Source organism: Oculina patagonica, chromosome 13 (assembly GCF_052425735.1).
Source record: "Oculina patagonica isolate OP01 chromosome 13, crgOcupat, whole genome shotgun sequence".
Lineage (NCBI taxonomy): Eukaryota > Metazoa > Cnidaria > Anthozoa > Scleractinia > Oculinidae > Oculina > Oculina patagonica.
This window is the reverse complement of record NC_135770.1, coordinates 1,197,783-1,225,722: the sequence shown is the minus strand read 5'-3', so window position 1 is coordinate 1,225,722 and position 27,940 is coordinate 1,197,783. Positions and strand designations below refer to the sequence as shown.

Sequence of the window (27,940 nt, the reverse complement as noted above, 5' to 3'; positions counted from 1 at the left end):
ACCAAATACTTTCCCGCTTACAAAACACACACATTATTGGGGTGAGAGAAATTGGGTCACAATGTCCACGTTACCCAGGTGTTACAAATTATTTTTTTGGAAGGAAATATAAATAATGATATTCAATATATCGACGGAATTCTCGAACAAATTTTTTTGTATAGTTTATATTATTAATATTATTTATTTTTATATCATCATCATCATCATCATCATCATTATTATTATTATTATCTATCGAAGTCACTCAATCCGGTGACATAGTAGGACTCTGTTAAGCGTAGAATACGTGACATCAAAACGTCACACTGATACGTCCACTAACATTACCAGCTGTTCATGTAATGTTTAATAAATGAACAGCAGGGTTTTATCAAGTTTAAAACGCGAGGCACAGCCGAGTGTTTTAGACTCGATAAAACACGAACTGCGAATTTATTAAACGGCTTCAAAATCTTCTGAAGTAGATTAACTTATTCTTGCACTTATATTTAGAATTGGGGCTGTTTTGGCCTAGAAAATTGGACGTAAAGTTTAGCCGTGTCTCTATCAGATATTGATTTGTTGTAGTGAATGGAGACTTAGCAACGAGGCTCTATTGCTATTGTTTCCACATTTAACCGTTGCATTACCTGCTAATTTGGTATTCTGACCTTTTTATTCTTGTTTAACACAAGAATCTTGTTGGCGAGATAGATTTTCAGTTCATGTCAGTTGTTGTCTGGTTTGTTGTAGTAAACGGAGGCTGGAGCGACTTTGGAGACTGGGGAGAATGCAATGCTGCTTGTGGTGATGGAAAGCAAGAACGCTCGCGTACCTGCACCAATCCCCCTCCGTCAAATGGTGGAGCACAGTGTTCTGGACCCAATAAAGAAACAAGGACATGCAATAACGGCCCATGTGCGGGTAAGTAAGATAGATAGTTTATTAGAATACAACTTCGCAACCTGAAGGTTGAATTATGTTATATTTACAAAATCTTTAAAGGCGATAAATACTTAATACAATTAAATGCAATAATTGTAAAAAAAAAAACTACACAAGAGTTATTACAATCCAAACTTAAGAACATTAGAGACAATAAAACCAAAATAATGGGGATATGTAGCGGTAAGTTTATGACTGTATAAGGCTTACAGATCAAATCAAGCTTAACATTCGACTCGATTGTTTTTTCCAAGAGTATTTGCGAATTAACTATGGTCTTGGTGGAAATGTTGTTAGCACTTCACCTCAAACTAGACACTCTGTCCGACACGGCTATGATTAAAAGAATCATATATTGTTTGTACTTTCAGCATGCCACTGACGACTAATTTTCTATAGTTGTTCAGAACGGTCACACTAACCGAAGATGGCTGGAATTCGCGCGTCATGTCGAAAATCCTGTTCCGCTTTTGAAAAACGTTATGTAATGAATGGACTGAAAGAAATGTGGTCATAGTGACTCGTACCTGAACTTTTTCCTTTTGTTATCCAAGAGTAATTAATATCAACTTTGTCCAGAATCTGATACAGGAAATAATAAACTACCCGGAGATTTCCTAAATTTATGTATCCCAAGCATTTTGTTATGAAAGGAAAGTATTGTGAAAAAGCGATGCTCTTTTATACCTTTCAGTTACAACTGGCTCAAAACATTCTGCCATGTTGTTTCTGAGGATTTACCTGCTACTCGAAACAATATCAAAAAAGAAAAAAATCAATCAATCAATCAATCAATCAATCAATCAATCAATCAATCAATCAATCAATCAATCAATCAATCAATCAATCAATCAATCAATCAATCAATCAATCAATCAATCATTTAATCAATCAATCAATCAATCAATCAATCAATCAATCAATCCCGTGATCAATTCCTTGCTTTAACGATCTATTGTTCCCACCGAGCGTTAAAATGTATTGCCATTTTACATTTACCATTTGTTGCTTGATTTGTTTTAGTGGACGGAGGCTGGAGTGACTTTGGAGACTGGGGCGAGTGCAGTGTGGCGTGTGGAGGAGGCAATCAGGAACGTTCAAGAACCTGCACCAATCCCCCTCCAGCACATGATGGCAAGGATTGCGTTGGAGACAACATAGAGGAGCAAGAGTGCAACGCTCAGCCTTGCGAAGTGGCAAAAGGTTGGTAAAGCTATAGAATTAGGCGTTAGATTATGATTATTACACAAACGTCAAGATTCTACAACCCATAGGCTGAGTGCGGGATACCCTGTGTAATAATGATTGCCTTTTTTCTATTCAGCGAAGAGCTGAATTCGTAAGCATGTAAACGCGTGTGAAATGTCACACGTAATCATTTTTGTACGTTTCGCAATGGGGTACTTGAATTTCGATTCTTTTTCACGAAAACTTCTCACCGAAAATAGGAAATTTTATAGAGTGCACCTACATTGAAGTGTTTCAAAGTTATGAACGACAAAATAAAAAACAGAAGAAGACGAGATAACAGATTGCAGGCGATTTATTAAAGAAGGTTTTGAATTTCGATGTATACCATACGACGAACACTAAATATTGCAGCGAAGCCATTTTAGGGATATTGTCAGCTGTCTCGTAAACGAGCAGCGTTCTGTCATGCGTTAAAAGTATTTTTTTTATTTATTTGTCCATGGCCGTGGATGGCGGCTTATCAAAGGATCGAGTGGTTGGGAGCAGGCGGTCTGTGTTTTCTATCCCAGAGCAGAAAGAGAAGGGAATCTATCTCGAAGGGTACATGAGAGTAGTGTGGGCTCTGACTAAAGTGATATTTCCGACTCGTCGTCCGTCATGTGGAAGCTGAGACAATTAAAATGGAGCTTAAAAATATAAATTTATTTCCATGTTGTTGTTCACACACCCTTTAAAAACCTGCTCAGGAAAGCGTGACATAATTTTGCTAATAACAGTGTTTCGTCACGCCATGTCTTGTTATCGGTTAAATTGAAAAGTGATGCCCAGTATAAAGAAGTGACAAGTTAATTGATTGATTGACGTATTTATACCATTTAAGTTGATGGAGGATTTACTGCGTGGTCAAAGTTTTCGGCGTGCAGCAAGACCTGTGGTAAAGGGAAGAAAATGCGCACTCGTGAATGCACCAACCCACCCCCCTCGGGAGGCGGACAGAACTGCAAGGGAAAATATTCAGAAAAGAAGAAATGCAAAGTGAGATCATGTAAAGGTATGGAGATTTAACAATTTCGATATTATTTGCTCTACAAATATATATCACTTAAACATAGAAAAGAGGCCTTCCTGGCTTAGTTTACTGATAACTACACTGGTATTGAATAAAATGGAAATCCCTGCACAGGGATTATACGATAGAAAGTCAATTAAGTCCAGAGGACTTAATTGACAATGATGAAAATCAATGAAAAGATTGAATATGGCAATTTGATTGCCTAAATTAAGTTTTGTTGTGTTGTGTATAAAGTTCTAACATGGCGTCGAGGCCTAGGGAACAAAAACAGAAGAAATTACAACAATGTTTAGAGACGAATATTACTTAATTTCTATTGTTTAGTTCCCTTAGCCTTGGCGATATGTTAAAATTTAAATACATCGAAATTAACCTATTGTTAACGTAGTTCCTCTGTGTTCTTGAACGTGAACTTACAGGAAAGACCGTTACTAACTTCTCTTGCTCATCGCTAGCGCTAATCTTGTGCTCAGACCATCTCGTCTAGTGACCATTCTCGGTATCATATAAACAAATGTAATTTTATGATTGTTTCAACAGGACTTTAGGGGAAGCAGCGTCCTTCAAAACGGGATGAGGAGGTAAAAATAAGTATGACTCCTTTTTGTGTAATCATCACCTTTTCTTGCTTTAGTTACCTAATTTGGCGTCAAATAAATATGTGTTTTGGTGAGTTTTAATCTTTCAACATAATTTTCATGTCAAACTTAACACTTCATATTAAGGACGGACCATTATTTTTTTTGGAGGCAGGGTATAAAAAATATTGAAAAAACAATGTTTGCAGAAGCTAAAAAGGTAAACTAAATTGTTTGGAAACACGATATGTATAACAAAACATAGTTTGCATTTCGAAAAAAGTGTTTGCATAGGTGCATAATCTAAAAACTAACAGTTTGCAGAGGAAAATGTTTCATACCACCCCTCCAAGGAAATAATGGTCCGTCCCTTAGCTTTGCTATTACGGACCGGTGGGAGCTAGGGTGGCGGAAAAAATGTCTGCTGCTTATATCTTTGAGAGTTTTTAAGCTATAACATTGAAATTTGGCTAGTGTGTAGTGCACTGGAAATGAAAACATTTTAAAGGTGGCAACGTCTCATATATGACATCATCTGACATAAAGGTGACGTCAGAGATTTTGCCATTACGGATACTCCATGAATCTTGGATTTTATGATACTTTAGAATGTCTTTTTCTTCTGCTAATAATTTTAAAATTTCGATTAAAAGTTGTTAAATAAAAGGACTTTGAACCTGCAGCGAGCAATTGCTTTTATTCTTGGTCGCGGCTTAAAAAATATCATAATTTCTTATTAAATTATTCTTTTATATATTATCGTTGCTTTATTTGGCATATTAATTTGTCGTACATTAAACAAAATTACTCGATTCTGATTTGTCAAGACAAGTACCGATATACCTAAATTGTAAAACGTAGGAGTGCCGTTTATGACAGTTACTGTTTTTACGGCAACTGTGCTAACGCGCAGCCGACGCATTAAAAATTTAAACTTAATTCAATTATTCATTATCATTCTTGCAGATCTACAAATAAGAGATCGACCTGGGGACAAATGGGGTTCACCTCCCATAACTGTGAGAGAGGGTTGGTAATCACAGTTTGGGAATGGCATAATACAAGGGATTACTTAACGGAAATGTTCGAACTTACGGCATCGCTACATCTCCTCGTATGGATGTTGAATTTCGAATATAACTTTTTATTACTGTTGGCGTGGGAAAAATAAAGCAAAGTTAAATGACGAAACTTGTTGTGGCGATTTATTACTTATATTATCACTGTCTTTGCTATATAACTCTTTTTTAATCGACAAAATATGTTTTTTATTATTATTATTAGATCACCAGATCCCGTCTATAATTTCGACTAATTTTAAAAGTTGTTGGGTGCAACTTTTTATAAGGTGATAAACCTTAGTAAGGTTCGACAACTTTTAACACCTAAAAAGGCTTCATTCTTATTAAAGCTGGATCAAAGCTCAAGAAGATTTATCGCTTCCTATTATTCGTCTTTCAGAATAGTACGTCTAACGTCAAAAGATAATACTAGTTATGCAAAGTTTTCGAGTGGTATACCGTGAAATTTCCCACGAATGGCCTGATTTTTCACTAAACACACGGACCCTTTGTAAACAGCAAGAACTTAAGTCACGATGGCAACGTCAACAAGAACGTCGCCAAACAATAGGTTAATTAATGAGTACTGTGAAAACCCACGAGTAAGAACATTTAAGAACCTGTTAGGCTACAATTCGCAAATTAGAACCCCTTGCTATAAGAACCTATTTAGCCTAAAATTTGGAAACAGGTTCTTATTTTCTAAAATTGACTAAAAATGTTTGCTTTTAGGAAAATAAGTTTGGACAAGGCAGTACTGTGCGTTCATGTCATGTTCTGAATGATTAGTGCTTCGTTTTTACATAAACAGTTATTATGTGGTATGCACATTGTATACAAGGAATACGCCGAATTCCACTAAAAGTTCTATTTGCAACAATGTAAATTTTTCTTTAGAAAATAAGAACCTACTGTTAAGAACCTAAAAAACCTAAATTTGTGTTAACTATCATTTTGTAAGAACCTGTTTAGGCCAAGCTGGAAAAATTAGGTTCTTACTCACGGGTTTTTACTGTAATACAATGGCTCTGCACGTGCTTCATGAATATCTTCTGTACATTTCTTAGCTGTCCAATGCATAAATACCAAATTTTGCGTATTTTGAAGAACGTGAACTGCGACGGCCAATTTTTCGTACTTTTTTTTAAAAGTGGACGTTGCCTTTACACATTTAGTTGGATAGATTGCGAGATTCGTAAGTAATGGATAAATTAATTGTTCACTAGACATTATAATAACTCTATTCACGGAATGCCACGAGAAAACAATTCTTCCGTTTTTTCTCGATCGGACAGCCAAAGGAAAGTGACACAAATAGTTTTCCAGGTCATTTTCCCGCACCTCGTGGCGGATACATGTACTTGCCACATGGTGTCTTCACACGAGAACTGAAGAACACCAATTAGAACAAACAACGTTATTTACTTCTACCTCAAGTCTGTCAATCAACAATGGAGGGGATCATATAAGGTGGGCAGCTTTGACAGTTGACGGAATAAAACCATCTATTCATTTTCCATTTGACAATTGACAGTTTTTGGAATTTCTTTCTTTTGAAATAAACTTCAATATTATTTGCAGCAAAATCACTGTCAGACGATAATGCACATGAATAGATCATTATTTATTTTATATTATTTATTTATTATAGTCAGTTACTTGCAAATCGAACACGTGGTGGGAACTCGGCCAATAAAAAGGAAGAAAAAATGCATCGAATGACAATAATTGTTATAATTTCTTTCATCAATTTATCTCCAATAACGCTCACTTTTAGTACGTACAACTGGAAATAAAATATCGTTTTATTTAACACATGAAAGATCATCGTTGTCATGTACGCAACTTAAGTAGATGCGAAGTGCCTTTTTACTTAAACGACTAATAAAATAAATACGCAAAGAGACACCCGTATAGGGAAATATATTCTTTTACCTGTATGGTTGATCCCTTATCGCCCCTAAAATGTATAAAGGGTGTTTTCCACCGATGAGGTACTGTGTGAGTTTTTTTACGTTAATGTCAAATTACCACAACTGCTACTTAATCCATCGTGATGTGAACTGAGTTGTTTTACGTTAGGAAAGTTGGACAATAAATTTTAGAAAACAAGTAAGGTACGGCAACTTCAAAGTAAAATATTCAAACGGGTCAACGCAAAAAAAGAAAGACTCAACCCCTTAATAAAATCATAATTGCGCTTAAAAAACTAATAATTTTTTGCTTTGAGTTCACTGTATGCGCCATCTCCCACGTGACGATGAGTTCTGTTATTATCATTATGTATTTAGAAAATTATTAAAATATATACAATAGTAAATCGGTCAGGGCAAAGAGAAACCTTTTTTTAATTATGCTTCACTTCTTCTCTATCCTGTACGGCTCGTGGTGGAGATGTTTGAAAAACAAAAAGTTGAAAAGTTAAAAGCCTACGATAGCAGGCCATCACATAACAAACAAACAAACAAACAATATTTCTTAAACGCCTTATTATTTAGAAATCGAAGTTGCTCTCATTCTAGTATACCCTTATAGTGCCCTAAACGTGTATCAGGAAAAATAAAACAAATAGAAATACATGACTAAAAAATCAGCTCACATGCAAAGGTGATGAATTCTTATTGATTTGGAAACGTTTCGATATGAAAATGAAATATGTGATGCTGATTGCTGTTTGGAGTTAAAAAGAGTTACTGAAACCTTATCTAAAATTGTGAACTGATAAGATATTTACTGAATTTGCTTTTGCTTACGTAAGATATCAAAAACAAAGAAAACGTACACTGTGCGCTTATAAGCAATTATTGGCTGAGGTTGAGCATGATATCGTGAATTATCAAAACCGAGGTCTGTGTTTTCTGCAGAAGCCGAAGGCTGAGGCAGATAACAGGCACGAGGTTTTGATGATTCACGATATCGTGCGAAAACCGAATTCAATAATTGTTTTTTTATACGCTTTCAAACAATTTGCCATCGACCACTTTTTCTAGCGCCGGCGTAAAACTTCGTCAGAACATTGGCCAAAGCGGTTTTATCTTGTGGTTCCTCCAGGTTCTTCTCCTTCAAATAATCATTAAAAATTTTCAAACTTGTTTTTGTTGTTCGCTTGTTGTTTTTAGAATCTTTATTCTCGATCAAAACTTTCAATTCCTCTTCGGAAACTTAGGCGAATCGCTCAGCCATATTTTCAAAAGTTTGACAGCACTACATGGATATCTGCTGAGATATTGGGTTATCATGTCAAGTTCACATGCTACTGTATATTGACTGAATGCTCTCGACCAATCACGTGTTTCAAAGTAATTCAAATGTGTAAGAATTATATTTTGCAGTTATGAGCAATAAAAGATAAGTCCATCCTATTTTTTACATGGACTTATCAAATAGTTCGTAATAACAAGGATTAAAAAACTCAAGAGGAGCCGAATGCTGTGACAATTACTAAATATGAGATAACAAACATAATCAAGGTTGTTAGCTTTCAGAAGCTTTCGGTTCCATTACGGCGCTTTTCTCAAGTATTAATTGACGCAAAGGATTATTTGTCACGTGAACTTCGGCGATCGGAGTCGCGTGCTTAGTGTCTCATATTTAGAACGTTTTCAACACAGTCGGGACACAATCTTCACTCGCTATGATATTTGTGATACACCTGATTTAAGAAACGTTGATCCGTGAAAAGCATAAACCATGAACGAGGCGACCCAAATGTTTACTGGGAAGTCGGAAAAAATAATCCCCGTCTGTGACCGAATAAACATTATTGTATGACCGGTTGCATAAATCATGCGCGAAAGGGCCTAAAAGAAGAAAAATATTTTGATTATCAATTAAAGAATTATTACTAGGCCTACCAAGGCTGTCTACCCAGAAAGTCATTCGGTCTTATCGTTCCTGGTTTATGCTTTTTATAGGGTTTACATCTCTTCAATTAGGTGTATACATTTTACCATGCGGTGTATGAATTCGACACTATTGCCACCCTGCCTGCTTATTATAGAAGCACGCATTTCAAAGTAAAACACGCTAATAAAAACAAATTTGTTTGCTCAACCCCAACATCTAGGTAGACCCCTAATCGCGCCTAAACAGGCAATTAATTTTTATTTTGAAGTATGCGCCATCTCCCACGATGGGTTAAAATATTTTTTCAAAGTGTTTAAGGAATTTTCTGCTATAATAATTTGAGGTGTAAGAAAGAACATATTTTCTCAATTTATATTCCATATTTTCTATCCTAAAAAATCAAAGGCGGGTAGTTTGCGAAATGAATTATTATCACAGGCCGTCACGATCCCCTTTAATATGTTTACATTATCTCATGCTAAGCAAGTCCGTCGTTTTATTACAGAAAACAGCAAGTACACGAGTTGCAATATTAGCTAGTTTACAATTTGTTACATTTTGTTTCGAAATTTTAAAACCTTTACAAAGTCATACAATCAGCCTGTTTTTAGCAGCATGTTAAATTCCAAAATTAATTTTTTTTTAAACTTCTTTTCCTTGCGCACAAAGCAACAGCCGCTTCTGATACATTTTCCTTATTTCTGTCAACATCTTGGTTCTGTTACCACGAAAACGACCGTCTAACACAGAAATATGCTTCATTTAATAAAAACAGTGTAACTCCCTGGGTTTAAAAAAGCATATGCCGCAAAGCGCAGCCGAAATTGTTACAGAAGTAGAGCGTCGAGACCAGATCTCTGCCGAACAAGTTCAGCCAAAAGGTAATATGGAATTATTGTTTGGTTATCAGACATACATACATAGTTTTTTCTTGAGTAATTTTGTAGTTTTCCATTTAACGATATTAGTTTTGTTCCAACTTCGCTCTATCTTGAAAATATCTTTGTGCAATCGGTTGGACCCTTTCAAAGTGGGCAAAAAACATCATTTTTTGCGTAAAGTGATAACGACTCACAAGTTAATATATTGTTCAATGCGACGTTTATCAGGAAAGTAAAGTGCAATCCGGTTCAGGTGCAAATTTCTCTGTCATTTAATCCGTTGTTTGCTATGTACTACGCGACAATTAGGTTTGCATGGTTTCATCTTCAGTCTAGGCTTTTGTACATTATGCGTTTGTTTCCTCGCTAAAATGCTCCATCTCAATGCTCCATTTTTCCCACTAAAATGCTCGGTCTCCCCCCAAAAAGTCACTAAAATGCTCGGATAATGCTCATTATACAAACGGTTTTTTCGAATTGATTTCTATTTTAACATGGTGTTAACTGTTAACACTTACAAAATCGTACAAGTGTTGCAAGTAACAACAAAAACGTATACAAGTTCATAAATACAGCCAAAAAAAATATAATCCTCGAAATCATCTACGAGGCTAAGTACAGAAAGTAGTTGACTATCTCTAGAAAGTTATTTGTTGTTAATTTTGAGTTTTAGTCTTCATTTTCTCTAAAAAAATTAATTTTCCGGGAAATGCCACTAAAATACTCAAATACTGCTCAATGCTTTTGCCTCACTAAAATGCTCGAAAAATGCTATCGTAATGTACAAATGCCTAATCTTCACTGTCGAAGCAGAAATAGTTCAATTTACAACCATCGTCACCACATGAAATAATGGCAAAATACTCTAAACTCGCTAAATTTTAGATTTAAATCGTTTTAAAAGTCATTTCTAATTTTACTTCTGGGAGAAGCGCAATATTAGCCTCCTGTTTGTGAAAAATGCACATGACAGCACTCGCTCCGCAAATAACTATAATGTAAGAAAACCTGTTCGCGTTAAAGATGCGTATAGTTCAACTTTACGTCTGGGTAAAGGTGCGTAAAATTCCGTAAAGACGGCCTTTATGGCACCTTTACGGCGGCTTTACGGCCATTTCGTGCTGTGCACGAAAGAAAAGACTAAAAAAATGTCTAGTTTTCAGCTAGCTTATCAATTGCGCTTCTTCTTTCTGTTTACTGATTTAAGTAAATCGAGGAGCCCTGAATTCCCGGAGGGGATCGAGTAATTTAAAGTGCCTATCTCCTGTTCCTGTTGTAAATTAAAAAGGAGTTTATAGGTAATCGAGGAATTTGTCGTTCGCATAAAATGGTGAGCTATCAAAATTGAAGGAACCGTATTTTTTTCTGTGCAATATCTCTTATTAATGATTTGCAAAAAATAACTGTCCACTTTCTATTCTACTCTAAAGCTGATTTTGAAAACCTAAATGTACCTTATTTTTGCGATGTTGAGAATTAGCGAAAATCGTGCAAAATTGGCGGGTAAACTTTTCATCTAAACTTATGTCGCTTGCTTTATTTTTCTGTACCCGCTTAACAAATAAATTTCCTTTCTACTTTGATGGAAAACGCAAGGAACAGTTAATATTTCAGAAGAAAAATTAATGCTATGACTTTCAGTAACAGGCAATTCACCATCGTATACGGCTGCTAAGTACAAACGTACTCATTTAAAAATGACTTATACTTAAACAACTAAAAATATGCAGAGACACCCGCAAAAATAATTTATAATTTCAGCTGTCTGGGTGACTACTTATCGCGCCTAAAATGTAATAATTTTATTTTGAAAGTTGTATTCCGCGGACAAGTTACCTTGCGAAGTTTTCCGTTTCTTATTAAACTTGTAAAAATAAAAATAAAATATATAACGATAAGTTTTTTCATGTCTCCAATATCATTATAAAGTGGAGAGTTAGCAAGGTGACAGAATAGAAATTAGTGGAAAAAAAATTAACATTATATGGATGGTAAAATAACAAACTTTGTTTTTTACTTAAGTGCTTGTTAAATTGGTGTCAAATTATGGTACAGTGTGTCCAAACGAACACACGCAGAGGTAAATTCATTAACTCAACAGACTCAAACCCCTTTCGTAGACCCCAAATCGCGCCAGAAAAGGTAATAATTAAAAGTTTTATTTTAAATTCGCTGTATGCACCATTTCCCACGTTGAGTTTATCTTGTTTATCGTTAAAATGTAATTAGGAAACTATTTACAGTTAAACAATAAGAAATCGGTTGACAAAGACAGACCATGTTTACCATTATGCTTCACTTCTTCTATCCTGAAGTACTTGTAATGGAGATGCTCGTAAACGAATTGTTATCACAAGCCATTACTTAACCGGAAACAATGAAAATGATGTTTATAGTGATCGTGCACTTAGCTTAGCTTCATATGAAAAATGGGCAGACTGTGTGATTGTTTTCTTTCTTAAATGTATATTAAGTAAATGGAAAATTAAATTTAATGGTATTAACCTCTGTGATGTTAAAGTTATCTCACAGAGTGCGAGAGCCAAAGCTTGTTTACATTTCTAACTTTTTTACGTTTAAAATTCCAACTTGATATATCTCATCTGATTGGGGTTTTCCTTTATTTACGATCTTTGTTATATACTGCGCGAACAAGTAAGCCAATTTCTTCAACTCGGTATGCAGGATTGGCCAATTTTCACAAGATTTATTTGTCATCATGTAGACTAAATCCGCCTTCTGATGGACACGGCAAACAGTCACACTCATTCCTTGTTTGATACAAAACGTTCATGTACTCAAAATAGAACACGACCTGATTGGTCAGAAGTCTATAAGTATTATCGATTTTTGGGTTTAAATATTGTTTTTTTTTTTTCTTTTTGAGCTTTTTTTTGCTTTAAGAGATTCTCGGTTCAACCCAGTGAACCCTTGTGACTACCGATGTCAAGGCTCAAATTGAACTCAGCTTGAAAGATCAGATTAACGAGAACTAACAACCTCTGTTCAAAATCACCACGACCGTAATCTTCTGATTTTATTTTTTCCAAACAGATTTTTTGAACCTTTAGTTGGAATCACGCCTGCAAATAGACTACAAAGTTCACAAACAAAATTTTCAGAGCTGTTTTTTCAGTTAAAACAAAGAAAATCATAACCGTGAAGGAGGTTTGGATACCCGGTGTTAAATAGCATTTTGTTTCTTCGCTTACTCCTTAGTTTTTGTTTCGATATAGAAGATATATTAAACCCTCGCGGCAGTGTTTCATCGGCTATCCACACACCTCGAATTGCGTCTCTGTTTTCGGTGTTTGGATATCCCGATAAAACACTGCCTCTCGTGTTTGATATATTACGTCAACTTGCCTGACGTTTTGCCTGCAGAGAAGCGTCAATATCAAGCGTCGTACCAACTTGCCTTACAGGCATATCTAAAACCATCAGAAAGAAAGCGAAAGTAACTTTTAAACATTATAGTTAACTGAAGGCGGATAAATCGTTTTTGGGCAACATCATCTTAACTTGCCTAGCACAGACAGTTTCTACTGACGTTAAAAGCTCATTCACATGTTCAAATTTCATTGCCGAGGCTTGTTTCTTTACATAGCTGGTAAGCTGTTCCATGTTCGAATTGCTTGAACTAAAAATGTTCTTCCATCTTCTGTTGCCTTTATATTGTAACGAGGACAAAAAAATTATAGTTTAAAAATCTAGTATTCCGTGTGTGCCGTGAACTGTTAAGATGAAATGAAACTTAAACATAATCCGGAAAAGTAAACTGTGTCCTCTTGTAAAGTATACAGCACTGCGCTACTTTAGTGTCAACATAGAACGGTAACCACTGCAAGCGAAGCATTCTTATAAGTTGTGAACACATTTTTATTTCCAGGTTTTGCAGCTTTCTCTGCGTGGTGGAAACATTAAATAAAGTGGATAAACGATGCAGTTTGTGTTCGCTATTCAACTTATCAGTGCGTTGGTGATATTCCAGCCTGACACGAGTCTGGGCTGTGACCAAGCAAACTGGGAGGTCAGCCTGGATAGGTGGCAGTGGTCTGTGTGCCCCAATGATAGGACGTACCTCAAGGGATTGTGGAGAAATGACCGGCAAGCAGGAGATGAAAGACTTGGGCGCATTGAATATGGAAGGTGCTGCCGAGCCACTGAACCAAGTTATGCCAATCAACCTGCATCCTGTGTACATCCTGACTGGACATACTTGCTGGATCGGTGAGCATTCAAATTAAAACCGGCTGTCGAGCGTTTCTCCCAGTAATAAAGTAATACATTCAAGAATAACATCAATCGTTCATTTAAACCTCTGTTCTTGTAATGTAAACTTTAGTGTAAAAAAACCCTCAATTTAGAAACTCGAATTAAAACTCCTTCCTTTCTATAAAAAGTGCCTTTTTCTTAAGCCAGAAAAAAAATATTGCATTGACTTTAACTGTGTTAACAATTTTAAAGAGTTCTGTTCTCTCGTCACGGATAGTATTCAATACTCGCTGCAAACTACGTTTTTCTTTTTGTGATTTTATTTTACAACTATATCCGAAGTTAAAGTGTACCCTAATCTGCTGTTGAGTTGTTACAAATAACGTTGTTTGATTTGCTATATAAAAAACGAGTTTATGTGAGAAAAGAACTGGTTTATCTTTTTCATACTTAAAAATTTGTTTACTAGTGACGGGCATGTAATTTGGTAGATATTCTTCACTCAATTTTTTCCTTTTCTTTTCTGTTTTATTTTATAGGAAAAATGTCTGGGCCGTATGTCCTAATGGTTATTATTTGGAAGGCATCCGGATAAGTGGCAGAAACCTGTATAATATTGAACAGGCAAAGTGTTGCCGTCCACAGAATCACCCAAATAGTTATGACGGCTGTTACGATGAAGATGTCACCCATTCGTTTGACAACAAGGGTTGGAGTTTATGCAACCGGGGAGGATATTACATGACCGGCTTCTACAAAAGCAGTTGCGAGGAGATCTACTGCATTGAAAAATTCAGATGCTGCAGGATGAAAAAACGTACTAATTCTAGTTTTTTTGTACTGAATTGATTCTTCACTGACTTGTATCCCACGAACGAATTAGTTGTAAAGCAAAAATCAATCCAACATGCCTTTTCCCAGCCGTTGATGCATTCATTGACTGGCATACTTTGTTTAACAAGGGGTAACAAACTTTCGATTTCCAAACGCGTTTAATACGTGAACTTTTTGCCCGAACAAAAAACGGTTCTCTCTTCACTAAAATACTTTGTGTTACGGCTCGAAAGAAAACACGATATTATTGCCATTGCAGTCGCGGCAACGAGTAGAGACGTTTACACCAAGGCGGTTAGAAGCAAGAGAAGACCTACATTTAGAGACTTTATATGGAAATCCATAGTTTCCAATAGTTGCTAACGACCGACTAGATATCACTTAAAGTGGCCATGTTTAAATCTAATTATTCGAGCAGCTTAATTATTGGCTTTTTCTTTCAGCTGCTGTCAATGGGGGATGGAGTAACTTCGGAGGCTGGAGCCAGTGCAGCGCTGCCTGTGGACCTGGACAGCAAGAACGCTCACGGACCTGCACCAATCCCCCTCCGTCTAATGGTGGAGCCCAATGTTCTGGATCCAACAAAGAGACCAGGGAATGTAATAATGGCCCATGTGCTGGTAAGAAACTGGACCGTTTTTGTATACAGATCAGCTAGCACGTGTGATTTGATTTGTTTCACGTCAAAATAGTGCCTGCTAGCAGAACACATTAATTAACAAGCAGATTTGATAAAACTATACATGATTCTTACTCACCTATCGATTTACATCTCCTTTCGATTTCATTTGATGATTTTTTTTTACACCAGGCGGTAATCCACGTCGAAATCCTAAACTCTGCTATCTTTGAACTACCATATTTCAGCCGTCTTTGCTTCAATTTTGCTGCAAAAGCCATCGTTTGAAAGCTCTTTTACTCCAGTTTTATTAACATGCAATATTGTTGACCAGTGGTTCCCCTACTTCACAAAATATTCCTCTATGTAGGCCGCGTTCTTGTGTATCGTCGATGTATATGGGCCCAAAGTCAGGCTTTCGAATCAGCGGCTATTACCAAGTTTCGTGAGCGGTTGATGTACGACGCATCAAAATTCGCCGACTCCAATGTCCGCGATGTCTGGCGATGAGAGAAAGTGGGTAATAGTGATTACGTTCTTCGAATGACTTTCTAACTTAATATTTAATATCTCGGTGGAATTCTAAAAATTGTTGAAAGCATCGCAAAAAGTCGAAGCGTCTTTGAACACAAGCTGGGAATACCTATCCTCCGATAATAGATATTTATTTTAGTGGTATTAGTTTTGAAAATGTACTGCATGATTCATCAAAATCAATCAAAATCAGTCAATCCAGTTTTTCTTGGCAAAATATATTTCTATTTTACGTCAGTTGTTGTTTGATTTGATGTAGTAAACGGAGGCTGGAGCGACTTTGGAGACTGGGGACAATGTAGCGCTGCTTGTGGAAATGGACAGCAAGAACGCTCGCGGACCTGCACCAATCCCCCTCCGTCTCATGGTGGAGCACAATGTTCTGGACCCAGCAAAGACACGAGGACATGTAATAACGGCCCATGTGCGGGTAAGCAGCTGAATGGTGATATGTAACAGGAAGTTTATGACTGTATAATGTTTACACATCTAATATAGCTTAACAAGTAAACTCGAGTTTTTCCTAAGAGTACTTGCGAAATTTTTGATATGACACAGTTATGGTCTTGGTGGAAATGCCGTTGCACTTCACTTCACAATAACTATATAATATAAATAAACAATAAAATAAGAAATGGGAATTTGCAGTGGCACTTCCACAGGGTGGGTCTTCGTCCGCTGTTCCTGATCGAATTGGAGTTAAGCAGTGTCGATTTTTACGGAGAGAGAAAACTAGAGAACCCGGAGAATAACCTCGGAGCGAGGACGAGAACCAACAACAAACTCAACCCACATATGACGCCGGGTCAGGGAATATATAAGTTAAATGCATTGTAAAACTTAAAAAAGTTAAAAAGCCGGTTAAAAAGGTACGTTTTTAAATGTTCTTTAAAAATGTCAATGGAAACACTAGATCTTAGTTCGAGTGGGATCGTGTTCCCTAGACTCGGTGCCACCACTGCAAACTCTCCCTCTCCATACGTCTTTAGTACAACTTTAGGAGTCGACAGAAGGTGCTAAGAAGAAGATCTTAATTGTTGTTGAGAGGGTGATGCGTGCGGTTCGTGCGTCATGTCCAAAATTCTGTTACAATTCAAGAGACAAAAATGAACGGGCTGAAAGGAATGTGGTCATAATTGAGTTATACAAATATATAATAAATTCTTTCCTTTGGATTTCCAAGAGTAAAACGGCCTTCACACGAAAAATAATGGCCAACTCGTGTTGGCAAACTCAAGTTGGTGTGTGTGAACGACGCAACAAACGGCAAACAACTTGTCCAACTGTTGAAAACAAATAGAACCTGTCTCTATTCTCACCAACAGTTTGCCAACTGTTGTTGTGTCGTTCACACACACCAACTTGAGTTTGCCAACATTAGTTTGTCTTGTGAAGGCTACTTAATAAACATCAAGTCTTCTTTAAGAGTCGGAGTACAAAGTCAAACAAATAAGACACAGCAAGTTGTCAAATAGTAAAAGTTTTTCTAATTTTGTGTTCCAGCAATTATAATGACGTTCAATATCGTAATCATTCTTTTATTCAAGAAAAGCATTTTGAAAAGGCGCTTATCTAACTCTTTTAGTTACAAGCTTAAAATTATAATTCCTGTGCTAATTGCCGGTCTTATATTTTGATGTTCGTTTTGGGAATCTACCTGTTCATCTCTCCCGTAAGTTGCTGTAAAAATTACACTAAAATGTGTCATTAATGTCTTACACTGGCGCTCTATTGTTTCCATTTAATGTAACATGATTGATTGCTGTTTATGAAATGGCCATTTTTATTTTTCCGGAAAACCAGACTTCGATTTGGCGTTTGTTGCTTGATTTGTTGTAGTGGACGGAGGATGGAGTAACTTTGGAGACTGGAGCGAGTGTAGTGTGACGTGTGGACGCGGCATTAAGGAGCGTTCCAGGACTTGCACCAATCCCCCTCCGGCACATGGTGGCAAGGATTGTGTTGGAAACAACAAGGAGAAGCAAGAGTGCAACACTGTACATTGCCCAGTGGAAAACGGTGAGGAATGGTGATATCTTCAGGCGTTGGATTATAGTTCATCATTGTAATATTTCTAGGTGGCCATTAAGGCTCGAAACACGACAACGCAAAGCCGCTTACACTCCATCGCTAACACACAAGAGAATCGCTCAAGTGATGACATGACCACCAGCTCTTGCGCTTATGAGGTCCCGGGTGTTGCACAAACACTTCAATTTTATCATCTACCATGTGTAGTTAACTGATTTTTTTCTCAGCCTAAAAGACTGAGACGAGTCAAGTGTGGTGCATCTGACTCGAGGGACATTCTCGATATTCACTATCTGAAAGCTAAGACTGTTAAAAGGAGCGGGAAATGAACAAATAACTCTTAATACAGGGATCACCGTTATACGGTACATTTGTTCCTATATATTGCTCAAAAACATTTTTATACCTACTCAAGAAAGCCTGCGAATAATGACATATAATGACATATTCAATTTGATAATCTTTATTTAAATACGGATAACTTCATCATCAGCTATATAAAATTACACAATTACAAAAAATACTTTACGAAGTAAAAAAGGGCAAATAAAAAGCTGCATTCCGCGAATGCCGTACCTAGAGTTCTTGCTTGATTATGCTTGTCTTACATCATAAGGAAGACTGTTCCTTAGAACGGCGCCTCTGTTGCTAAAGCTATTGACAACTAATTGATTGATTGACGTGTTTATACCATTTAAGTTGATGGAGGATTCACTCCGTGGTCGAAGTTTTCAGCGTGCAGCAGAACCTGTGGTAAAGGGAAGAAAACTCGTACCCGTACCTGCACCAACCCACCCCCCTCAGGAGACGGAAAGAACTGCAAGGGAAAATACTCTGAAAAGAAGAAATGTAAAGTGCGATCATGCAGAGGTATGGACGAGTACAATTACCATCTAATTGGCTCAGAAAAATATGGACAAAGAAATAGCAGCTTTTCTAGCTTAGTTTACTAACAACTACACTGTTAGTCGAATAAAAATGTAAATCGCACCATAAGGATCAAACAAAAGTTAAGGTGAATGAAAATAAATGAAGGAATAAAAATATGAACAATTTATGATGGAAAGTGTCCATTTGACCGCTGTGTAGTGGGATCATTTTTAAATAACAATTATAACGCGCGCTTTAAAACGCCGGCTTGATAACAAAAAAAATGTTTATAAAACATCGCGTATCCTACAACAACTTATATCTTGTTTCTAAATATTGGAATTTAGGCCCAAAATTGTCCAACTTGTGAGATCTTGGTATCTTGTTGTAATAACTAAATGTGATTTTATCTCTGCCTCAACAGGACTTTAGCGGAAGCAGAGTACAACAAAAGGAATAAGCAGGTAAAAATAAACAAGACTATGTTTCTTGCGTAATTTTCTTTTCCTTATTAACCTTACGTGTGGTAAAATATTTTTCTCCTGCAAGAAACGCGAAACCCTTTCTATAAAACAAGATTTAGCAGGTAGGTCTTATAAAATGCCATTATTCTTAATTGAAAAAGGATCGAGTTTGAAAATTTTCAAGTCCGCCAAGGCACTTTTACCTTCCGCGGCCATCTTCCCGGTAATTAAACTAACTGTGATTACACAAGCTACATACTTAATTTCGTGGTTTTATCGAGCGTATGCAGAAGTTAAAAATACAAACTTCGCATATATCTCAGAAATGTTTATAGTTTATTTGTTTTAATGAAGGGAACGTCAAAGTTTTGGCGTGTAATACTTTTTTAGCTTCTATCGTGACTTATTGCAGTAAATTAGTAAAATGCTATTAGTGTAGTTTTTTTGAATTTCTTTTGAAAAAACTGATGTGAACCTATAAAAGTTTTCTAATCATATTGGCAATTTAAAAAATTGAAATGAGCATTTATATTTGCTGATTACCCTGCGGCTTATACCAGCTGATCACTAAACAGATGATTAGGATAACTAGGATTAATAAACATTTTAATTATCAATTTTTACAAGGGCAGTTAATAACTTTGTAATTATAAAACTGCGGTGACGGCCGCGAACTCATGGACCAGCGGTCAATCAATCCTGGGAGTTCTTAGAGAATACAAACCTAATGCAACTACTCATTTTTATTATTCTTGCAGATCTACATTGAACAGATCGACCTGGGAACTAACTGTGAATGAGGGCTGGTTAATCACAGTTTAGAATAATATAGCAAGAGATTAATTGTTGGGAAAATGTTCGAACTTACAACATCGGTATGAATGTTGAATTTCGGATGGTATTTCGCTTGTTGGTATGGGAAAAATAAAACAAGCTTAAAATAACAGAATTTGTTGTGCTGATTTATTGCTCTATAATTACTCAAGGTATAGTACTTAAACAAGTAATGAGGCAATTTTTTTTCTCTTCCATGTCTTATAGGATTTCTTCCTCTGCTAATTTCCCGGCCTATGCGTTAGAAGTTGTTTGTTTCTTTCACCGAACGTAGCTTGGAGGTGGGCTTTTCGTTGTTTGCGCGAAGTCTGGGGCGGCAGCTGACGAGTTCCTGCAGGCAAGCGTCAAGGCGTATTGCTCAATAAATGCTTCACCTTTTTACCCTAAACAAGTTGTAACCGTTTAATTAAAAACTGGTCATTCTATAGAGGATATTACATGGTTGTGCGGAGATATGAAATTTATCTTCGAGTGTTCAAATCTATATCTCACGAGTGAGCGCAGCGAACGAGTGAGATATCGGTTTTGAACACGAGAAGATAAATTTCATATCTCCAAGCAACCATGTAATATTCTGTTTATTATATAGACCAACTAATTACGATGTTTTTGGCGATTTTCCGAAGATTTCCGAGGATTTTCCGAAGATTTCCGAAGATTTTCAAAATGTTGTCTGAAGGTCGTACGAATGTTTCCGAACATTTTCCAAAAATTTCCGAAGATTTCCGAAGCTAACCGAAGATTGCCGAGGAAGATCCGAAGATGTTTCGACTTAATATCGATAAACTTTGGCTCATTGAGCTATGAAACGTGGCAAACTGCGAGATGATTGGTCAAAAATGATATCCACACATGTGTGGATACCATTTTTCTCGATTTGCTACCACTCGCTAAAGCACTGCATTCTATATAATAAAATAATATATCAACCCACGGTCTACTGTAACGTTTATATTACCTCACGCTATTAGAGTCCGCCGTTTAACTACAGAAAACGCAATGCACACGGCTTATAATTTGTCTTGTTTACAATTTGTATCATTTTTAATTTGAAAATTAAATTGACGAGGAAGCTACCAGAATGATGTAAAATAATCATATTTTTCAAACTTCATGTTAAATTCCAAATTAAGCTTTTCAAAACTCCTTCTGCTTGCGATGCAAGGGGTAATTCCCTGTGGTAGAAGTAAAACGCACATGGTTATATTGAGCGGGGAGTTCTAAATGTACTGTATGATTGTTCGATTATCAGATGATTGCATTTTTATGGTTTTCGAAACATTTCTTATCTGACAAGACAAAAAGCTTAACTTGTGTAAAAAAGCCACCACATTCAAATTAATTTGTTACAATCTTAACAGTGGTCTCAATTCGATTCGCCTCTTTAAGTTGCGTTAACTGTTCTCGTTTGTGAGAAAGCACTAAAACGCGGAATTAATATTTCCTTTCTAATGCGCCTAAAACGTGCACGCAACAGTAAGCGAATGGCTTTGCGTTTGTACAAGATAAGAAGGGGCTGTGCCATAGTGATATTTTTGTAGCACACTTAAATTTTGCTCTACTTTGCTTCTTTTATTTATTAAAACAATAGGGAGCCCTCCGTAGACACGGATTATAAGTGTTATCTCGAGTCCTTTGCTGATGGTGTCATTAGCGCAAAGTCGCTGGAACGTTCTACGTTGTTTTAATTTCTATTGTAATAGTTCCACCTGCATGTTAAATAGAACGATAATTAAATGTGTATAACCTACGTTTCTAAGAGAGACCTATTATATATTTTGTTTCAAAATATAGAGAGTAGAATCAAATTTTAAAAATACAAAACATTTCGAGGAGAAGAAAATTCAAATCACAGTTTGGACCAGAGAGAGGGGCAAAACGGTTTTAGCATAATAAAACGCGATTTAAATTTGGATAATTTTTTTAAGTGAAGATCAATAGGACCCATAACAGCGTCTAAAAAGCTAATAATTTTTTCAAATTTTGAATTTGATGTATCTTCCACCATGGGATATACTTTTTATTATCACAGGCATTTAGGAATTAATCAAAACATAGACAATAGTAATTCTTTTAGACGAAGGTAACTTAGTTCTTTAATATATTTTTGCTTTCTCTATCCAAACAACTTCTAAAAGCAAACTTGCAAAAATAAGTATTATCACAAACCAAAATATTACAAACAATGGGCAAACTGAATGACTTTTTCCGTTTCTTGAGTTAGTATCATATTATCCCAAATTTAAATTTTAATTTATAATATTAAGTCACGTCTACCATTGCGATGTTTAAGTTATCTCACGCAAAGAGTTAGACATTTAATTACAAAAAACGTACACCATACGGCTTGTAATTCAACTTGTTTACAATGTAGCATTTTATTATTTTACATTTGAACCTTTTTAATTACAGAAAACGTATTAATATTAAATTTGAACCTTGTTAAACGATAAATTTGATAACGAAGCACACACACAATCAAGCTAATTCCGTAACTGAAGTATCAAAACTACTTTTAACTGATAGTACAGTCGTAAATTCTACATTTTCATTATTTCTGTTAACATTTTGTGTCCGTTGCCGTGTAAACGTTGTTTTATCGTGGAAAAATGACCATTTACATGGTAATAGAAACGAATACCTCCCAGTGGTGAAAAGGCAATGCATTTAACTTGATGTACAGCTCAAATCATTACATTACGAAAAGCCGCCTTCACAAGCGAAGAGTAACTGTGTGTGAAGCCTATTGATTCTCGTTGTATTTTACAGAAAAGGTGGGTACTGACTAAAATAACTGTTAGGTTATCAGCAGATGAGGGATGTTTGTAGCTCTGCAGCTATCCTATCAATTGTGCCGCTCCTTTTCTCTTTATAGAATTTTTTAAAGTAAATACAGGAGACTTCTGGATGCAGTTAAGAACATTCATTTTTTAGATCTTAATGTTCGCGTCGTGTTTTAAAAGAAGTGCCTGCAACCGATCGAGTATATTCCTTTTTCCTGATATTTTCTTTTTCAATTTGCTATAAACGCGGTCGTGTGACCGCCATGTTCTGGCTTGACTTATTTTTTATTTGTTGCGAGTATTTCATGAAGTTAAAATAAAACCACAGTCCGTTTGATCAAATCGTTTTAATTTTACGGTGTTTTAAAAGATTTTTGATCACCCTAGCGAACTTTGAAAGGTACTGATGTCAAGGTCTTATTTAAACCTAAATTTGAATTTCAATACAAATCGGCGAGTTCGAAGTCAACAGCGAGAATTCACTAGAGAACTTAATCTGGTAGATTCATCATGATGAAATAATTTTAGGTGTGTGAACTTAATTGCCTAATCTTCGAAATCTTCATGTTTTGCCTTCTTTTGAGAGACACTTCGAAAGTGCTGCATTGACTTGAATTGCAGGAATACCTAAAATTATCAGGAAAAGAGCAAAAGTAACTTAAATGCACAACCTATTTTAACTGAAAGGGCACTGTTTTTACAGACATAGGCTTATTTAGAATATCTTTAACATACAAAGAGGATAATACATATATGAAATTTGTCTTCAAGTTTTCAAATTAATTTCATATCTTCAAGCAACCATGTATTATTTTGTTTATTATATAAACCATATAACGAGGTTTTTGATGATTTTCCGAAGATTTCCGACTATTTTCCGAAAATTTCTGAAGATTGCCGAGGAAGATCCGAAGATGTTTCGACTTAATATCGATAAACTTTGGCTCATTGAGTATTAAAACATGGTGAACTCTGCGAACTGATTGGTCAAAAATGATATCACACATGTGTGGATATCATTTTTATCCACACATGTGTGATACCCTTTTTATCGATTTGCTACAACTTGCTATACCACTGCAGTTTATATAATAAAAGACGTTATAACACTAAAAGCAGTTAACAGTACGAGTGAAGCATTTAATTCTCCAGTTCTTGCTAGGTATCTCTGCGTGAAGGAGGAATCAAATAAAGTGGATACACGATGCGGATTGTGCTTGCGATTCAAATTATTGGTGCGCTGCTGGTGTTCAAGCCTGACACGAGCCTGAGCTGTGACCAAGCAGACTGGTCGGTCAGCCTGGACAGGTGGCAATGGTCTGTGTGCGCCAATGATAGGACGTACCTCAAGGGTTTGTGGAGAAATGACCGAGCACCGGGAGATGAAAGACTTGGGCGCATCGAATATGGAAAGTGCTGCCCAGCCAGCGAGTCAGCTTATGCCAATCAGCCTGCGACCTGTAAAAATGCAGACTGGACATTAACGCTGGACAGGTGAGCAATTTCAATAATAGGACAAGGCTTTTAAGCATTTCTCCCAACAATGATTAATATAATCATTGATGGCAATCTTTCCTTTTCAACCTCTGATCTTGAGATGAAGAGTTTAGTGGTGGAAGAAAGACTCCATTATGTTTTAGCATCCTTATTATTTTAAGCTGAGGCCTAAGTTTGTTAGTAATTTAAGTTACTGTCACTGGTCACCCTCATTAAATAAACTTTCTTACCTACCTACCTACCTACCTACCTACCTACCTACCTACCTACCTACCTACCTACCTACCTACCTACCTACCTACCTACCTACCTACCTACCCCCCCCCTCCTACCTACCTACCTCCTCCTACCTACCTACCTACCTACCTACCTACCTACCTACCTACCTACTCACCTACCTACCATAAAATTACTTCTATTGTAAATATGTCTTTTTATGTAGCGAGAAATGTAAGAATAGGCTTTAACTCAAGACGGTCTGAGTGAGAAGAAACAAACTGGTTTATCTAGTTGCTATTTAGTATATTTACTCGTGACTTAGGTTGTAAAGTTATTCCTTAGTCAATTTTTCGTTTTATTTTTTAGACAAAATGTCTGGGCTCTATGCCCCAATGGTTATTATTTGGAAGGTATCCGAATAACTGGCAAAAACCTACATAACATCGAAGAGGCAAAGTGTTGCCGTCCACATAATCAACCAGAGAGTTATGACCACTGTTACGATGAAGATGTCACCCATTCATTCGACAACAAGGGTTGGAGTGAATGCAAACAGGCAGGATATTACATGACCGGCCTCTACCGAAGCAGCTGCGACGACATTTACTGCATTGAAAAATTCAAATGCTGCAGGATGAAAAAACGTAATTACAGTCTATTGTACCTGATTTTCATTGACATGCATCCCACGAATTCGTTGTAAAGCAAAGATCAATCCAGTGTCTTTTCCGTGCTACTTTTAGTGAGGGCAATACTCCACAAATGTTTTAACGAGGGTTGCAAACTTTCGCTATTTAAACACGTTAACACATGTATATTTAGTCCGAGAAAAAATGTTAAAAGTTTACTAAAATAATTTCTTTCAGCTGCTGTTAATGGCGGATGGAGTGACTTTGGAGACTGGAGCGAGTGTAGTGTGACTTGTGGAGATGGACAGCAAGAACGCTCACGTACCTGCACCAATCCCCCTCCGTCTAATGGTGGAGCACAATGTTCTGGATCCAACAAAGAGACCAAACCATGTAATAATGGCCCTTGCAAAGGTGGGTAAAGGGGCGAATGAAGCAACTTAAAGGCCTAAAGGCGAAAACATCAAGTGCCAGTCTGTTCATTGCATGTAAAGTAAACATGCCCGTAGTTTTAAGATCATAACTTCACTGCGATTGTGTTAAGTCTTCGACCGAGCTAAATTTACCGTGTTAATTAACAGAAGCACATAATCGCGAAGCGAAATTGGATTGCAGTTACTCTGTTATACAAATGGCTTTTATGTGGTTTTTTATTTTCGTTGTTATTGTGCATTGTGAACTCAAAACAAGATAAGTTTATCGATGGACAGGAAATGTAAATGTGTCGTAATGGCGCTGGTGAAGATTTGCCACATGACTGAAACCCTTGTGCTTTTTTCACAATTTTACCGGCCGTTTTACACGCAGATTTTTAACTCCGCGAATATAAAAACCAATTGGGAAGCATTGGGCTTATTTGTTTACGTGGCATGTGATGTTTGTTAATGATTTTTGTTCTTGTGTAGTGGACGGTGGATGGAGCGACTTTGGAGACTGGAGCGAGTGCAGTGCTACATGTGAAGGCGGGATTAAGGAACGCAGAAGAACCTGTACCAATCCTCCTCCGTCAAATGGTGGCGCGTGTTGTGTTGGTGACAGCGTGGAGGCACAAAGCTGCAACGCACAGTCTTGCAGCGGTAATATATTTAGGCGCTAGGTTATCTTTAGTTAGTTTTTTAGATAATGTAGATATTTACAATTTGTTGCTCTTTTTGTCGACATTGTTTTTTTGGACATGCTCAAGAAAGCCTGACGCAGTCTTGCTTTTGACAGCGTCAGGCCAAGCCACGTCGCGTTGTATCATTGGTTATTATTGAAAAGTTGTGTTTACAGAAATGACAAGCATACTGATTGACTGTTATATTATTTCAGTTGATGGTGGTTGGACTAAGTGGTCGGCTTACGGCGAGTGTAGCAAGACCTGTGGTAAAGGGAAGAAATATAAAACCCGTACCTGCACCAACCCACCCCCCTCAGGAGACGGGAAGAACTGTAAGGGAAAATCCAAGAAAGGCAAGAGATGCAACTTGGGAAAATGCCCTAAAGGTATGGATGGTTCGAATTAAACTCAAATTTAATTTTATGTATATGATGTCCTTCTGTTAAACTAGCAACTAGCTTTTCAGACATGTTTAGAGAGTAGGCAATTTATTGTGGAGGGTAGTACATGACAGTAAAAACTGTACTGATGAACTAGTGGCCGTACATCTTAAATTAAAATAGTCTATAATATAACTAGAAAATGTAAAAAATATGAAAGGATAGAATAAGCAAGAATAGCAAGCATTTAGGTTAGGAATGGCGGAAAAGGCTAAGAATTTATTTTAAAATCAAAGTAAAAATGGCACTACAAAAGTAGTAAAATAACGTAAAAAAGAAAACTGTTCATAAAATAGCACGTGTTTTACAAGAACTAGTTATCAAAGCTTTAGCATAAAATTACCCAATTAATGACCTCTTGGCACTTTTTTTAACGGATAAACAAATACAATTTGATTTATGTTTTAACAGCACGTTAGGGGAAGCAAAGTCCTACAAAGGGGATAAGCAGGTAATTGCCTAATTATGTGCTTTAGCAACCAAATGTGAGACTGATATATCTGCCTCTGCTTGAATATGGAGAAGCGTGACAGGTCCAACTGGGAATGAAGCATTTATTTTAAAGTGGTAATATGTGTTGTGATTTATGACGTCCTGTACGTGACGTTCAATGTGACGTCACAAAATGTGAAATACGCGATCATGGATATAATTATTTTTCTCGACGGTTGACACGTGAATTAAAAATTTCGATTAAAACTGTATAATTAACAGAAACTGTTAAAATACTCTAAGTAACTTAAAAAAGAAAGGAAAATGTCCTGAAAACGAAAAATTAAACAGTTAAATTCAAAATTGATGCAGATACGAGAGTCAACTGCTCATTTTATTACTTTTGCAGATCTACAATAAACTGAACAAACTGGGAAACAATGGGGATCATTTCCTTTAACTGTGAATGAAGGCTGGCTAATCACAGTTTTGAATAACATAGCAAGGGATTATTTGACGGGAAAATGTTCGAACTTACGGCGTCTCCGTATACCCTCTTATGGATGTCGGATTTCGGATATTATTGTTAATCAGTGATACGATATTTCGCTTGTTGGTGTGGGAAAAATAAAGCAAGCTTAAAATAACAAAATTTGTCGCAGTGATTTATTGCTATTTAATTACCCGAGCCGTGAAAATAAACCTTTACCGAAAACAAATGCATAACAAGGCCACATGTTTCTCTCCATGACTTATCATGATTTATAACAACAGCTACGTTTTTAGATGCAGCAGTCGCGTAGCTAGCGTTTAAGTGTTTAGTTCCTCACTATTCTAGACTGAAAGGCCTAATGCGTCAAATGGCGCGACAAGGACCGATGATG

General features: G+C 36.5%; 1 protein-coding gene across 1 annotated transcript in view; it reads left to right on the top strand.

The window, feature by feature from the left end:
- The window catches only part of LOC144635655 (uncharacterized), a 33,891-nt gene extending 6,183 nt beyond the window's left edge, over positions 1-27,708 (top strand). The window contains exons 7-16 of the mRNA XM_078494737.1: positions 16,018-16,188; positions 17,598-17,777; positions 18,489-18,659; positions 23,931-24,234; positions 24,823-25,100; positions 25,323-25,499; positions 25,991-26,161; positions 26,397-26,570; positions 27,036-27,075; positions 27,466-27,708. Coding sequence (XP_078350863.1) covers positions 16,018-16,188; positions 17,598-17,777; positions 18,489-18,659; positions 23,931-24,234; positions 24,823-25,100; positions 25,323-25,499; positions 25,991-26,161; positions 26,397-26,570; positions 27,036-27,043 — 1,634 coding nt within the window. The 3' untranslated portion in view covers positions 27,044-27,075; positions 27,466-27,708. The remainder of the gene's footprint in view (positions 1-16,017; positions 16,189-17,597; positions 17,778-18,488; positions 18,660-23,930; positions 24,235-24,822; positions 25,101-25,322; positions 25,500-25,990; positions 26,162-26,396; positions 26,571-27,035; positions 27,076-27,465) is intronic.
- The last annotated feature ends 232 nt before the right edge of the window (positions 27,709-27,940 follow it).